General features: G+C 44.6%; 1 protein-coding gene across 3 annotated transcripts in view; it reads right to left on the bottom strand.

Moving 5' to 3' along the window:
- Positions 1 to 1,109: 1,109 nt before the first annotated feature.
- Positions 1,110 to 13,296, bottom strand: part of REELD1 (reeler domain containing 1) — a 171,400-nt gene continuing 159,213 nt past the window's right edge. The window contains exons 6-7 of one of the 3 annotated variants that reach the window (XM_069234317.1): positions 9,973 to 10,036; positions 1,110 to 2,817 (exon numbers count right to left, since the gene is read on the bottom strand). In XM_069234317.1, coding sequence (XP_069090418.1) covers positions 2,206 to 2,817; positions 9,973 to 10,036 — 676 coding nt within the window. In that variant the 3' untranslated portion in view covers positions 1,110 to 2,205. The remainder of the gene's footprint in view (positions 2,818 to 9,972; positions 10,037 to 13,296) is intronic. The other 2 variants (XM_069234308.1, XM_069234326.1) reach the window with 2 other exon arrangements.

The following is a 13,296-nucleotide window of genomic DNA, read 5'->3' as shown; positions in this document are numbered from 1 at the left end:
TTTGACATTTGGGCCTGCGCAAGTCATTGATGAGATCAGCACCGATGGTTGTGCTGTCAAGTTAAATAATGGTCAATGATGGAACTGTGAATGGGTGGCAAAGATGGGCACATGGATGAAGGAATCAAGGATTTTAGAGGCCAAGGACAGGACGGCACTGTTGCATCTTCAGGTGTGAAGACTGGGAGCAGCAACAGGAAGTTGTGGGGGGGCGAGAATGAGGACAGTGAGAGTATGAGCAGAAATTTGAGGCGTGAGAAGCATCTACCTGTTACATTTAGAGATTGCCTGGTATTTCAGAAATTATCTACTAGACAGATTTTATTGATTAAATTATGTATAATTAATGTTTTTAGACCATCATTTAAAGTTTTCCCCCTTCCTGTGTGTGAGTTCTATGCTCTTGTGAATATTTTTACTCTATTTTATGTAGCAATTATCATTTAATGTTTTCTATATATTTCCTTATACTTCTGGGTATGTTTGGGGTTGTGCGGCGTTTTGTTTTTATTTTATTTTGTTGGTCAAGTTAAGTCATCCTTTGTGTTTTAGTTTTTTGAAAACATTGTTGTTGTGAGAAGAGGGAGGTGCGTTGTCTCTTGTGCTGCTGAAGGCATTGGTACTCTTGGTGTGTGTGACATCAGGGTTCCAAGGCCACAAGTGAAGACAGTTGGGAGGAGCGGGTCAGCTGGACGAGCTGCGCCCCATCTTGCTGCTGCCCCGTACTGCAGTTACTTGACACTGGAAAAAAAAGTCAGACAGCTCAACATAGTAAACTTACTTGTTTTTGTTCCAGATGCGAGACAGACACTCCCTGCCCCTTTATTTCACTCATGCATTCTCCCTTTGGGAAGTTTTTTCCATCAATCTCTTCCTCATTCTTTCCCCTCTGTTTGTGTTTCTCTCTTTTCCTCTCAGTCAATGTCTGGTGAGGGAAAATAAGTGCCTGTCCCCAAATAATGAGTGCCAATTTGAACAACTGGCAACCACCGGCTCCTATTAAGCTCTGGATATTCCCTCCTTTTAGTGCAGCATCTAGCAATAAAAATATATGGTTTTGTGGTCACATATGGTTCTGTGGAAAGGTAATATAAAAAAAGAAAAAGCATAAGCTAAAAAATACTTTATTTGTAACAAACTGCAAGAAATAAAACTAGCTATTCATTCACATATAATCTGTATATGACTTCAAATCAAAATAATGGCAAACACTATTGGTTTGGTACCAAGCAACCAGAAAAAGTTAAAAGACATCCTTCCTTTTGAAGCATACTGGATCCTGACTGGGCGACTAGTGCTGGTTCATTGTTTGCTCCTTCTGAAAAATCACTGGATGTTTTTGTAACGGATTGTCATCTATGTATTCAGTGACGATAATGACCGTCCAATATGAAGCCTACTGCTTTAATTGTAATTTTCAAGTTATGTCAAGAAACCATGAGAAGCACAGCTACCTGCACTGGACTAGAATCTCTAATTTGTGAACTAAACGCTGCTGGCCCTCTTGTTAAGGAGGTGCTGTAGACCGTTCAGGTTGTAAGTCTGACTTATTGAACTGGCAAGGGTACAAACCGAACCAATGCAGACTGTTACGAAGAATCATGTCTCCTCACCAGGTGCAAATGGAAATGGGACGGATACTTTCCATTTGCACCTGATGTGCAGCCATGTACAATAGCCTGCGATTATTTGTGGCTCCCTTTTCCATAGTGCAGCTAAAAACGCATCAATTCTTCCTCTATCTGACCAGTTTTCTTTCTCAGAAACCCAGGTGTTTGTTGTTGTGAAATCTATTGAATGCGAACAAACACATTTCACACATTACAGCGACCATGCCCGTGTTTCTGCTGAAGCTGTACGTGTACAATGGAAAGGTGAAAGCAATGAATACAGAAGGTTTTAGTGCTATTGGAAAGCTCAAATAATAAAGATATTTCCAGCACCCTTTCTTCATTTTTCAAATAAAACAGATGTAATAATTTCTATTTTGCTATCTGAAAAAATAGGTAGTATTGTTTTCTCCTGTGCCTTACCAATATTGCACAGTTATGAAAAATACAATTTTACTTGACACCGTTAAATCTGACAATATATATCTGCTACCTTCCCTCTGGATATTCTAAATAAGATTCTTCATCTGTATACTATTTTACATCTCTAATTAGTTTGTTGAAATCGAAACTGTGGAAATTGAAGCAAGACTGTCTACTGCTTCTTCCCATTGCTGGATGGAGTGATCCAGTTGTACTCAGCCTGGACTAACACAAAGCTGTTCTCTCTGACCTTCCTAAACTCCATCATGTCACCGCTTTCCCTTACTGTGATGACGTTGGTGTCTGGTTCACTGAAGGATACCTCGGTCCTCTTGTGACAGTACTGAGCGTGGATGCACCGCAGGCCCGCCGCCAGCGCCATGCCGAGTGCGGCTGAGCAGCCCAGAAGTATGCCCAGCTGAGCCGCGGCGAGATGCATTCCTCTCCTGGGATTTTCGCCTCCTTTTGCGGGATCTCCAAGCTTGTTCACTGGTCTTGTCATCCATGGCGGTGTTTGACCAGCTTCTTCTCCACCCGTTTGTCCTGGAGCTGCCTGCTCTGACTGCTGCAAAAAGTTTGCTGAAACCTTCTTGGTGACCGGCTGTCCCTCTACCCTTTCTCTTGATGGTACTTGGGTGGACACGTTGGATTCATGTTTGTGAGAAAGCTGCAACACCTTTCCAGCAGGCAGAGGCCAGGAAGTGTCTTGAAATGAAGAGGAAGGTGGACGTGTATGATCATTCTCAGAACTTCCTAGAGCGGGATCAGGACCCAGAGGCAAAACCTTATGAAAAAAACGAAAAAACAGGACAAACCTATCAGCAATAAGAAATTAAACATCTTCACATAAAAATTACTACGATTATTAACAAGAGCTTAAAGTGGTTCTGGATGTTCACAACAGGGGTGGGAGGAGGCACGTGTGAAAACACATTAGCTATTTCTCAGAGCTACTCTCACCTGACTCCTAGGAATACTGAAGTGCAGATGTGGCTAACACACTCTTGTACATTATAAGGATTTTTCATGTCACTGAGTATTGATGTATAAATGTATGCATGTATGTATGTGGCAATTCTACAGCGCAAACCTAGGCAAAAGGCAGCAGAACACTGTACAGGGGTTGTTGAAGAGTTGAGTTACCATATAGAGACCCAGTGCCACAGACTGTGTGCTTTTATGGGGTCACAGAACTAAGAGGTGACTTGCAACATCATTATAATGTACAAATGGGGGAGTTGTATTCTATAAAAAAAATTAGCCTTTTGCAACGTCACACACTTTTCATATGATGGCCCTGGTCAGGCATCAGAAGGGCAACCACTCATGTGTTCTAATGTTCTAGGGCTTATAGTTTTGTTACTCAGATAGGATGTATACTAAAATATCGTTTAGAAAAATATTGTTTGAAAGGAGTATCGTGTCCTACATATTGTTTGCAAAAGTATTGTGCCACTAGATGGAGATATCAATTAACTCCAATGGGCAATATATGTGTTTACAGTTTTTAGAAAAATATATTTCTGTAGCACAGTAATTTGGTTACGTTATTCCGGCAACATATCTTCAGAGTGCAAAAGAAGAATTACAAACCCCGGGCTACAAACAAAAATAAACGTGGTGCACTACACACTTCTGACCTCGTGCATTGCTGCTTTGGATCCCAGGCCTGTCCTAGATTGGCTGGGAGCAGGAAACATGCAATGGAACCGCTTCCTTCCTCCCTGCATCACCTACTCCATTCCGCCATGTTTTCGCTTAATTGTGCTCTCTGTTGTGGTGGCTCAGGAACTTTGGAAGTGGTGGGATGTAAAAACAACCCTTCCATTTGCGTGGTAAACAAGCGGAGGAAGTGAGTATGAGATTCCCAGGCCGACATTAGGGGGTTCTCCCTAGAAATTTTCTTTAAAATGGGGACAAATGGTGCTTTTCCAGCACAGGTTCTTCAATTAACATGATGGAACTTGGAAAGGGGCCTGAGACTGAGGGCACTAGACTGACTAGTGAAAATGGATTTGCTAGGTTCCCTATATTCAGTCAGCGGCTAAAAAGAACAAAATATTCTGCAACTATTCTGTTGGTCTTCCACCTCCATGTACATTCGCATAAAATATAACTCACACACCTTGCTGGAGGAAATGCACTATTTTATGTTATGTCAGGCTAATTGGATAATACAATCACTGCTGTGGTTTTTGTGGAACCAGGCAGTCAGAGAACACGTTGGCACAATTGGGAATAGAGTCGTGGGTTCATGGTGTGATGAGGTCCCAGCCCACAATTAAAATCACTGTGAATGTGTAAGTGATTATTTTAACACTGTATTACACACAATATAAAGCTGCTGCAAAATGGTGAAAAGGATTGGGTTATCTTAAACTTTCAAAATATATATGCTTAGTTATACACAATATGATTGTACCAAGTTCGGTGCTTTTTTGTAAGTTAAAAAGGGTCAGCCATGGAGTTCTCATTGAGGAACTCTTCCTGCTTGTCAGGTTGTGGCCAACTTCAGGAGGACAGTGGTTTCAGAATGGAAACATGGCCGTCAGCAGGTAGATGAAGCAGTAGGAGGGGAGTGGTGATGGATATCACAGGGCATGCCTGGCCAACACACCCTAAGCACAGGCCTTGCTCAACGCAGACCTCTTAAGGGTGAGAGTCCTTTGGAGATGGACAACACTAACGGCAACACATTGCCCACTCCAACAGTTGTTTCATTTGCACCTGGATGACAGGGCTTTCTCTCCACACGCGTGAGCAGAAGGGTGAACGGCTTGGCCAGGGCGTTTAGAGAAGGTGGCAGGTTGACATCGCTCTTAACTTGCAATAAGCTATTGCAAGTGAGTAGTGACACCATGTAATACTCGCCTGTAATAAGAAAATAAACTACTTTGCATTGTAGGGCGATTTTTAGAAGCACAGTTATTATATAATGATTAATGACGTAGCACTTTTTGCATCCTTAACCACTCGCTGCAATGTTTCCTTATGCTTTCATCTAAAAGTGACTAGGTCACTGTGTTGCTTGTGATGATCACAGAGTTTTTGTATTGTTTCATTCATTTGTGAGGTTAGTAATGGCTACATAACAAACCGTGACAGTCATCCATAGAAAACACTGAAAGTGTCTGCGAAATGCAGAGAGAAATTTTCCACCATATTAAGGACATCTTAAATATGGATACTGAAAGGTAAACACACTTTGTCGTTAAATTTCCAGTATCCACATTTGTGATGGCTTTACCATACTGCTGCCATAGCACAGTAGATCTTCCAGAAAGGATATTTTTCCCCCCAGTCAGAAGGAAAAATTCTTATTTCGAGGTGGGATACTCACAATTTGGGGCTTGTCTGCGTCTCAAAGGCAGAGGATGTGCATTTGTAATACTGGTAATTTGGTAGATGCGCCTTTTCCGAATGGTGAATGATTAGAGGAAGAATAAGACAGATGATGCCACTAAAGGGCAGATTTACTAAGACTATGCACCAAGTTTGCATCACAGAAGTGTTGCAAATCAAGTAAAGTATTGTATTGGGATTTACTTTGCAGTGCAAAGCTTGTGTTGTGCTGGTAAGTAACCCTAAAGTAACACTATGCGCTTCTTTCTGTCAAAAGGACATACCATGGGTGTCACCGAGGCATTCCATTCACCGTCTCATGGATGTTGACACAAATATCTATCTGCTAACATTGGTAGACAGGGCTTTGCGTTAAAAGCGTATGTCTCCTCGAGGCAGGTATAACAGTGGTGAAAAGTTTTCTCAAAACGTTTCCAACTTCACATGTGTTTTGTACTGTACAGCACACAAACAAAGTGGTGAAAGTGCTAATCTTTGACAAAGCATGTTCTTTAGTACTGTAAGGATTGCCTTCCAGTACAAAACCAATGCTTGACATCACGTACACAACACTGCACTATTGTAAAAGGGTGTGTGGCTTGTCCCAAGGCAGCCTAACGTGCCAATGCTAGAGCAAAGAACAACAGTGCTCTATATTAGTGGATGTGGCACTGTTATAATCTTGCCCTTTCACAAAACAGGGGGCATCAACTTTGGTTTCTTCACTGCTTTGCATGACAAATTTGTAAATCTATCCCCAAGTAATTTCTTGTGAATGTCTTTCTAAATCTCAGGAGTATAGAGGAACGTTGAAATCAAGACAGGGCAAAGCTGAATTTGCACAGAATTTCATTATGCCTGGGCTGTGATATGATGCTAAAAGCACTGAAAAGGACAGAATAGATGAGTATTCTTATGGCGTTGAAGGTAGTTGGGTTCTTGATGTTTTCAGTGATGTCTCTAGAAATTATTTTTAAGAGGAGCACACAGAGACCCATCAATAAAACTGATGGGCTACTTACAAAGGACAAATGTGAGAGTGTCTGCACACACACACGCAGTTAATTTGTGATGTGTGTGTGTGTGCGCGTGTGTGTACATGTGTAAATAAATTGCACACTCTTCTAATTTTTTTTATCATTCTCCCTTTCAGTCTCTAATATTTCATTCTCTATTTTAATCTTTATTTCTCTTTTCTATTATTCCTCCTTCAATCATTTCCCTTTCTTTTTTACTGCTATCACATATCCTTTTTTTTTTTTTTACATCTCATGTGGTCTTTCCTTTACTGCCCCTACAGGCTTAACTAGTGAACTCAAAGTTTTGCTATCTTCTCTTTTTTTGCTAATAGACAGCGCTGGCGAGCAAGAGGGGGCCTTTAGGAGTGCAAATGGGGCACAGTCCCCAGTTGGCTCCTCGCTGGTGATGCTACTAAGTGTCTTCACATGTTGTGACCAGCGCGATTTCAGTGCTGAATTTGGATGTGAAGACAGATCAGGGATGTGTTTCAATGAATAGTTGAACCTGGTTGCAGCAGCTATTTCTAGGATCTTTGCCTATTTCTATTTTTCAAACAAACTTTATTAGATTTTACAGAGATATCCCACTGCATTTCGCAATAAATTTGTTTCATGCTACAATGTTTGCTTCCAGGTAGGCACAGCCACATTTCACATCATATTACATGAGATTAAAGATTAAATTCGGTTCACACTGCATAGTACTGGAACCTAATAGGCTAGAGGGTTAACACAGTGAAAAAGGAATAACTACCTTACCCCCTAGTGCCATGCCATATATCTCTATATTGCTCTAGTCTATCTCATCATTCTATTCTTGCTTGTAAATCTCTTATTGTGTCCAAGAGCAGACTATATCACAGCTGTAACTGTGTATGTTGATGTTGTTGCAGGATCTTTGCCTACTTCTATGGGTACAAGGAGAGTTTATGGAGGACATGTTGAGGATGCATTGATCGAACGCTTTGGTCACATTTCTAGAAGTAATGGAGCTGATGGTTTTGTGGGTGATGGCAGCGGAATGCCACTTCTACTTTAGAAGGGGATGAGGGGTGGGATTATTTTGAATCTGACTGAGTCTGGAGGATTTGAGTAGGGTTTTGATCTAGTCTTGTTTCACCAGGGTAAACCAATGATGAGGGAGAGAGATACAAAGACATAGACGTATTGACGAATACAGGACTGTTGGGTGTCAATATCTGTTTGAATGTCAGAGGCTTTGTCTTTTAAGAAGATGTTGAGTTAGTCATGCAGGACTTGAGAGGATGGGGTGGATGTCTGGATGCAATACTGGTGTGGGATGTGCACTATGGTCTGTACAACCATGCTGAGTCTTCACTTACAACAGAACAATAGAGTGTACCCTTTAAAATACACAAGGCAGTGGTAACAGACATACCAAAAATATAAAGAATGCCTGTTGGCCATCAGATAATTATATGCAAATTAAATTTGTACGGCACATTTTTGCATTATAATTATCATAAAAAAAGAACATTTCCACAAAACATTTCTATTTATTACAAAACGTTATAAAAAATACAGCATACTTATACATACTTTGCAACCTTCTCAGAAGGCCCAGCCATCCAATCCTTCAACATAGAGTATTCATAAATAAAAATACAACAATACTCAGAGGTAAGGGCAAAAAGGGGAATGGTGGGTTGTGCAACATCAATAGAAACACAGGTCTATGGGCTATTTTTTCAGAGTCCTTCAAGATAGAAGATGCCACCAGGGATTATTCCCGCACAAGTCAATCTCTTTGATATTGTAGTGAATTGGCGTTTCGATCTTTTTCAGATTTTCTAAACCCATGCTCAGGATTAGGTGAAGGTCAAAGTGTATTTTAACACAAGGTTGACAAAACCATATTATTCGCTTGAAATACAGTGCAGGAGTAGATACACCACTGAGTTTCAAATGCGTAGGTTGCCACAGCCTTTAGGTGTGACCTCAATAATGTGTCGGACTAAAGAATTATAAACCAAGTTCCCAGTATTATCCAAAAAGCAAAATCTTCCACTTATGCAATTGACTCTCGGCCAGTATGATTAACACCTATTGTCTTGTTGGATTCTGACAGGTGAACAATCAGCCCGATATTGTATCATTGCACCTATAAAGACGGCCTATTTCTTCTTTTAGCAGTAAAGCTGATCACATTCGTCCTTGAAAGGCAAAAAGCACAGAGCTTCAAACACGAACTCTGAGGGGTGTGGCTGTGGATTTTTTGTATCTTTAAATCTTCACTTAGATGCCACAGACAAATAATATAGAAATTTGTATCCTGGTTGAGCTAGTCTAATGGAATCAGACATTTCTTTAAACACTGATGCACCTCTTATGACCTCCCTGCCCACCAAAATGTCCAAACACGTTGTTTGGTAGCATTTGATACTTGAGGAGGCCCTCTACCCAGTCAGTCTCATTTTTTGGAATTAATAGAACAAAGGCTCCATGTGAATCTCATTTGCTCATAACCGCATAATTTGTTTAAATTAGTACGATGAGATAACAAGTCAGGTTTTTCAGTTTCATCCTTGACAGTTTAACCGAAGGGCCATGGCTGCCTTCACTTTCAGCGCTCTCTGGAAAACTCTGCACGCACTCCTTGCATCACAGTTTAATAGTTATTCACCCTGAACTGCCTTGGCAGTAGAGGGATGCACAGAGGTTGGCTTTCTTCAAATGTAAAGTCACCTAGTGCAGTACACAATGACTGAATCCCTCTTTAAGTCTGGTTTGATGCTACTGTCAGCAAGACTTCTTGTTAAAGGATTCTTTAAAACGGAGCGAGCAGGCCTTAGCTCCACAGGCGCTTCCACTGGAGTACATAGGGCACTATTTAACATTTAAAAAGTACACTGAATAATCATAATCAATGAATCATTCGATTTCCTCTATACAATCCTTTTTGTTAATTTATTCCCAGTTGTGGCAAAGCTTTTAAGTCTGGCTTAAGTGCGCCAAACAGCATTTGGACTTGCAACACATGCGAATTGCATTTCTGCACGCCTGCCTTTGCACGTGCTATCATAATAAAGCCAGACCGATTGGTTTTGCCAAAGCGTGTTAATACTGTTCCTTTTGGGGAGAAGATCTACGCTTGAGCCCCCCGTCCAAGTTCAGAGTTCCTTTCCTAAAATCACAAGGTCGGCCCTGTTTCTGTTCATATCTTGTGAAACTAGTATGAATACCAAAGTGGCTCAGTAATTTCAAGGACTATGGATATAGCATTAATCAGCCTCACAATATACTGAATTGTGTCCATTAGTCTAACCTGCTATTCCAGAAATGCTTAAGGTCAGTGTTTTCAATGAGGTGAAAGCTGTAAAGAGCAGGATTTAGCACAACGATACTAATGGAAACCAAGTGAGAAAGTCACTTAATTTATCAATCTCTGCTATTTGGGATAACACACAAAGATGCAGCATATAAAACAGTTATTGAATGCTAAATCAAGGCTATGAAATGTATTTTATGAAATACTGTTCTTCAATTAACCTTCGCTAGGCAGTGTTCAATTATTAGTAAAAAAAGATTGCAATAATTTCCAGAAATTGTATCCTCACCGTCATATCCTTACCACATTGAGAACACAGCGGGGTTGTGCCGAAGCCCGGGAAACGTCCAGTTCTATTAAAAAAGACACAGAAGGGAATACAAGCTTAGTGCTGGGCAGGTTCATTCAGAAGGTGTGTTTAGTCATATAGGACTTAGAAAGTCACCCGACACAATTTTTTTTTTTATATGTCATTGGTATAGAGTCAAATGCCATTACAGTGTAAATGTATTTTAGGTGGTTCCATTCTGCCAACATGCTGTTTTACTACCACTTCAGATGTTGACAGATTGTAAGCATAAACAACTTCAAAAATGGTGGCAGAGTTAGTTAAGTACAGGCAGCTGGGTGTAAGCTTCATCGTGTGCCAATAGGTCTCCAATATGACTTACCCATCATATTTCCAGTTTATTTAAATGTATGAAACTTGATTGTTCTCAAAAGACTACCAGGCATGTCTAGTTTCCCCATGCAGGGACCTTAAAGCGCCTCCAGATACTAAAATGGGCCTTATCTAGGCTTTCACAAACAGGATATTTCATCACAAACCTGGCGGAAATTCGTAGTACAAGTGCATTTTAGCATGAGGGGCGTGGCCAAGCGGCTGAAAATGGCGCACGCCTAATTCTGCTGCTCCGGAGGGGCCGGAACCTTATCCTTCATTTAAGCCGCCCCCGGGGCAATCTAAGCCCGGAAAGGAGCGGGGACCCAAGTGAGGGCGCTGGGCATCAGCGGACCCCGGGACGAGCGCTCCTGGGGACATTCCCTGCCTCCGGCAGACCTCTGGGCCCTGGGCTTGCCGCCGCGCTGCCCTCGCAGGCCGCGCCCTGGAGAGGACCGGTGCGCGCCCACCCCTGCAGCTGCACGACGCTACGGAGGGGCATCCCGGACTGGAGACGGGGCCTGGGGTGACCCCCCCGCCCTCCCGGGGCCCGTCGGTGAGTGGAGGTGCCCGCGGGGGAGCCACTGGTGAGAGGGGCGGGGCCGACGGGGCTGTGGCCCTTGCGGCACCGCGGTCGTCGGAGGCCCGGACTGCGGATGGGCGGGCCCTCCCCCCCTCTTCACCCGGAATTGAGGGGGCGTGCTGAGGCCGGGGGAGCGGGATCCGGCTGCCCTGGCCCCCGAGGCGATTTGAGGACAGGGGTGGGAGAGGGCCTAGCGGAGAGCTGGGGCCCCTGCCGCGGCGACCGTGAAACAGGATTGCCCTCCTTGGTGGAGGAGAACGCTGGGCATGGTCCAGGGAGCGAGAGGCGAACAGGAGGCACTGCCTATCCTGCGATAGGGCATGGGGCAGCACCGCGTGAGAGCGGTGGAGCTGACTGGAGGCCGGGCCCTATTTGATGGACCCTGAGAGGAGAGGCATCGGAGCAGGCCCAACGACGTCCCGGGGATGAGGGCACCCTGGCCTACCCCGGTGCGGACGAAACACTGAATTATGACGGACAGCCCCTGATCCAAGAGGAAGGTATAGTGGCATGGCGCTGCGTGGTGACTCGTTGGGAACAGATGACATGGTCCTGTGCACCCTTGCAAAAGACCCCCTTGGCAGTGACCTGTAACGTGAGCTCTGTCTATGTGATCCGTATCAAGCCCTGGGGCCGAGATTGCTGCGAACGGGTTGGTGATACCCCCACGAACTAGCGAGGTGCATCCCTAGGCCTCTGGGAGCCATAGGGGCCTTGAATAGCGCTTGGACTAGGAACTGTTGAGCTGGTCTCTGGTTCGTCCCCTAGTGGAGCGGTCGCCCACACGCCTAATGTCCCCTAAGAACCGCCACAAGGCCAGAGATATGGACGGCGCATCGGCTCCCGGTCACGGAGGGGGAGATGCGCAGAGCCCACCGCAGACCCAAATGCAGGACACCCTAGATAAAATCCTTGGCACGATTGAAGACACTAAATTGACACTGCAACACGACATCAATCAGGTCGCGGTTGAGCTGGGCCTCCTGAGGGCCGACCACCACAAGTTGTCAGACAGAGTCAAAGAAACAGAAACCACGTTGGCCGACATCGCACCAAAACAAAAAGACCTGCAAGCCGAATTGACGCACCTCAGGGACAGAATGACACGCCTAGAGCAAAGAGCAGAGGACGCAGAGGGGAGAAGTCGTCGGAATAATGTGCGTGTGGTGGGTCTTCCGGAGGGAACCGAGGGATCGAATATGGTGAAATTCCTTGAAAACTGGCTGAGCACTGTAGTGGCGCCAGATGGGCTGACCCCCTTCTGCACTCTGGAAAGGGCACACCGGGTGCCCTCGAGACCCTTGGCTCCGGACGGGCCCCCACGGGTGGTGATCGCAAGATTGCTACACTACAGAGACCGGGACATACTACTGCAAAGAGCACGAGATGGAGGCCCGGTTAAGGTGGCAAATGGCGAAGTCACACTCTTTCCAGACTTCACTGTAGAAGTACAAAATAAGCGTGCATCTTACATCACAGTCAAAAGGGCCCTAAGGAATGAAGGCATTCAATACTCACTGTTATACCCAGCCAGACTGAAGGTAATACTAGACGGTAAAACATCATTTCCTCAGTCCCCTGAGGAGGCATGGGAATTACTGGAAGCCCGTGGAGTACAGACGGAATGGCAGGTGAGGGGAGGACCACTTGGGGGAGGATCACTCCGACCCCCCCGAGGGCCACGTACCCGAAGTCGCCACCGGGAGGCACCCTCCCAAAAACAAAAAGAGAGTGGCAGAAGAGCGGCATTGGAGGCAGCGGCCCATATGAGTGGAGAGGGGTCCCCCCTGGAGTGCTGTGGAGGAGAGTCAGATGAGACCGTGATGTCGTCGGCGGGGGGCTCGGGCAGCTACATACGAGCACCAATAGTGACCCCACAGACTGCAGACGAACTTTGACCCCCAAGGCTTTTTTGGACAACCTCGGGGCGGCTGATCCTGATGTACGAGAGGCCCCTCTGTGCAGGGCCACCCCCCCATTAGAATCTCGTCCGTACAAGTAGACTGGCGAGAACAGCATGTGAAAGTTGACACAGGTTGCACTGTTGCACAGGTTTGTCTGTTATGGGCAGCCTACTGTTTGAGAAGTGCCCTGGGGAGGGGGAGTTGGGAGAAACAGTTACGAGTTACGATGGCAAGGGGTGGAGAATGGTTGGAAAATAGTGGTATTCCATTACTGAACAGGGGAGAGCTGAAAGTAAAAGGGGTAAAGTGCAACAGGCATACATTTGTGAAACTCCAGCATGGCAGAATACAACTTCTTAACATGGAACGTTAGGGGGATGGGGTCACCGAATAAACAACACAAAATATTGGCTTACTTAAAAAGGAGGAATATACAGGTGGCAATGTTGCAGGATACCCACCTGG

This window comes from Pleurodeles waltl, chromosome 1_2 (assembly GCF_031143425.1).
Source record: "Pleurodeles waltl isolate 20211129_DDA chromosome 1_2, aPleWal1.hap1.20221129, whole genome shotgun sequence".
NCBI classification, from domain to species: Eukaryota; Metazoa; Chordata; class Amphibia; order Caudata; family Salamandridae; genus Pleurodeles; species Pleurodeles waltl.
This window is presented reverse-complemented; position numbering and strand designations above follow the sequence as displayed.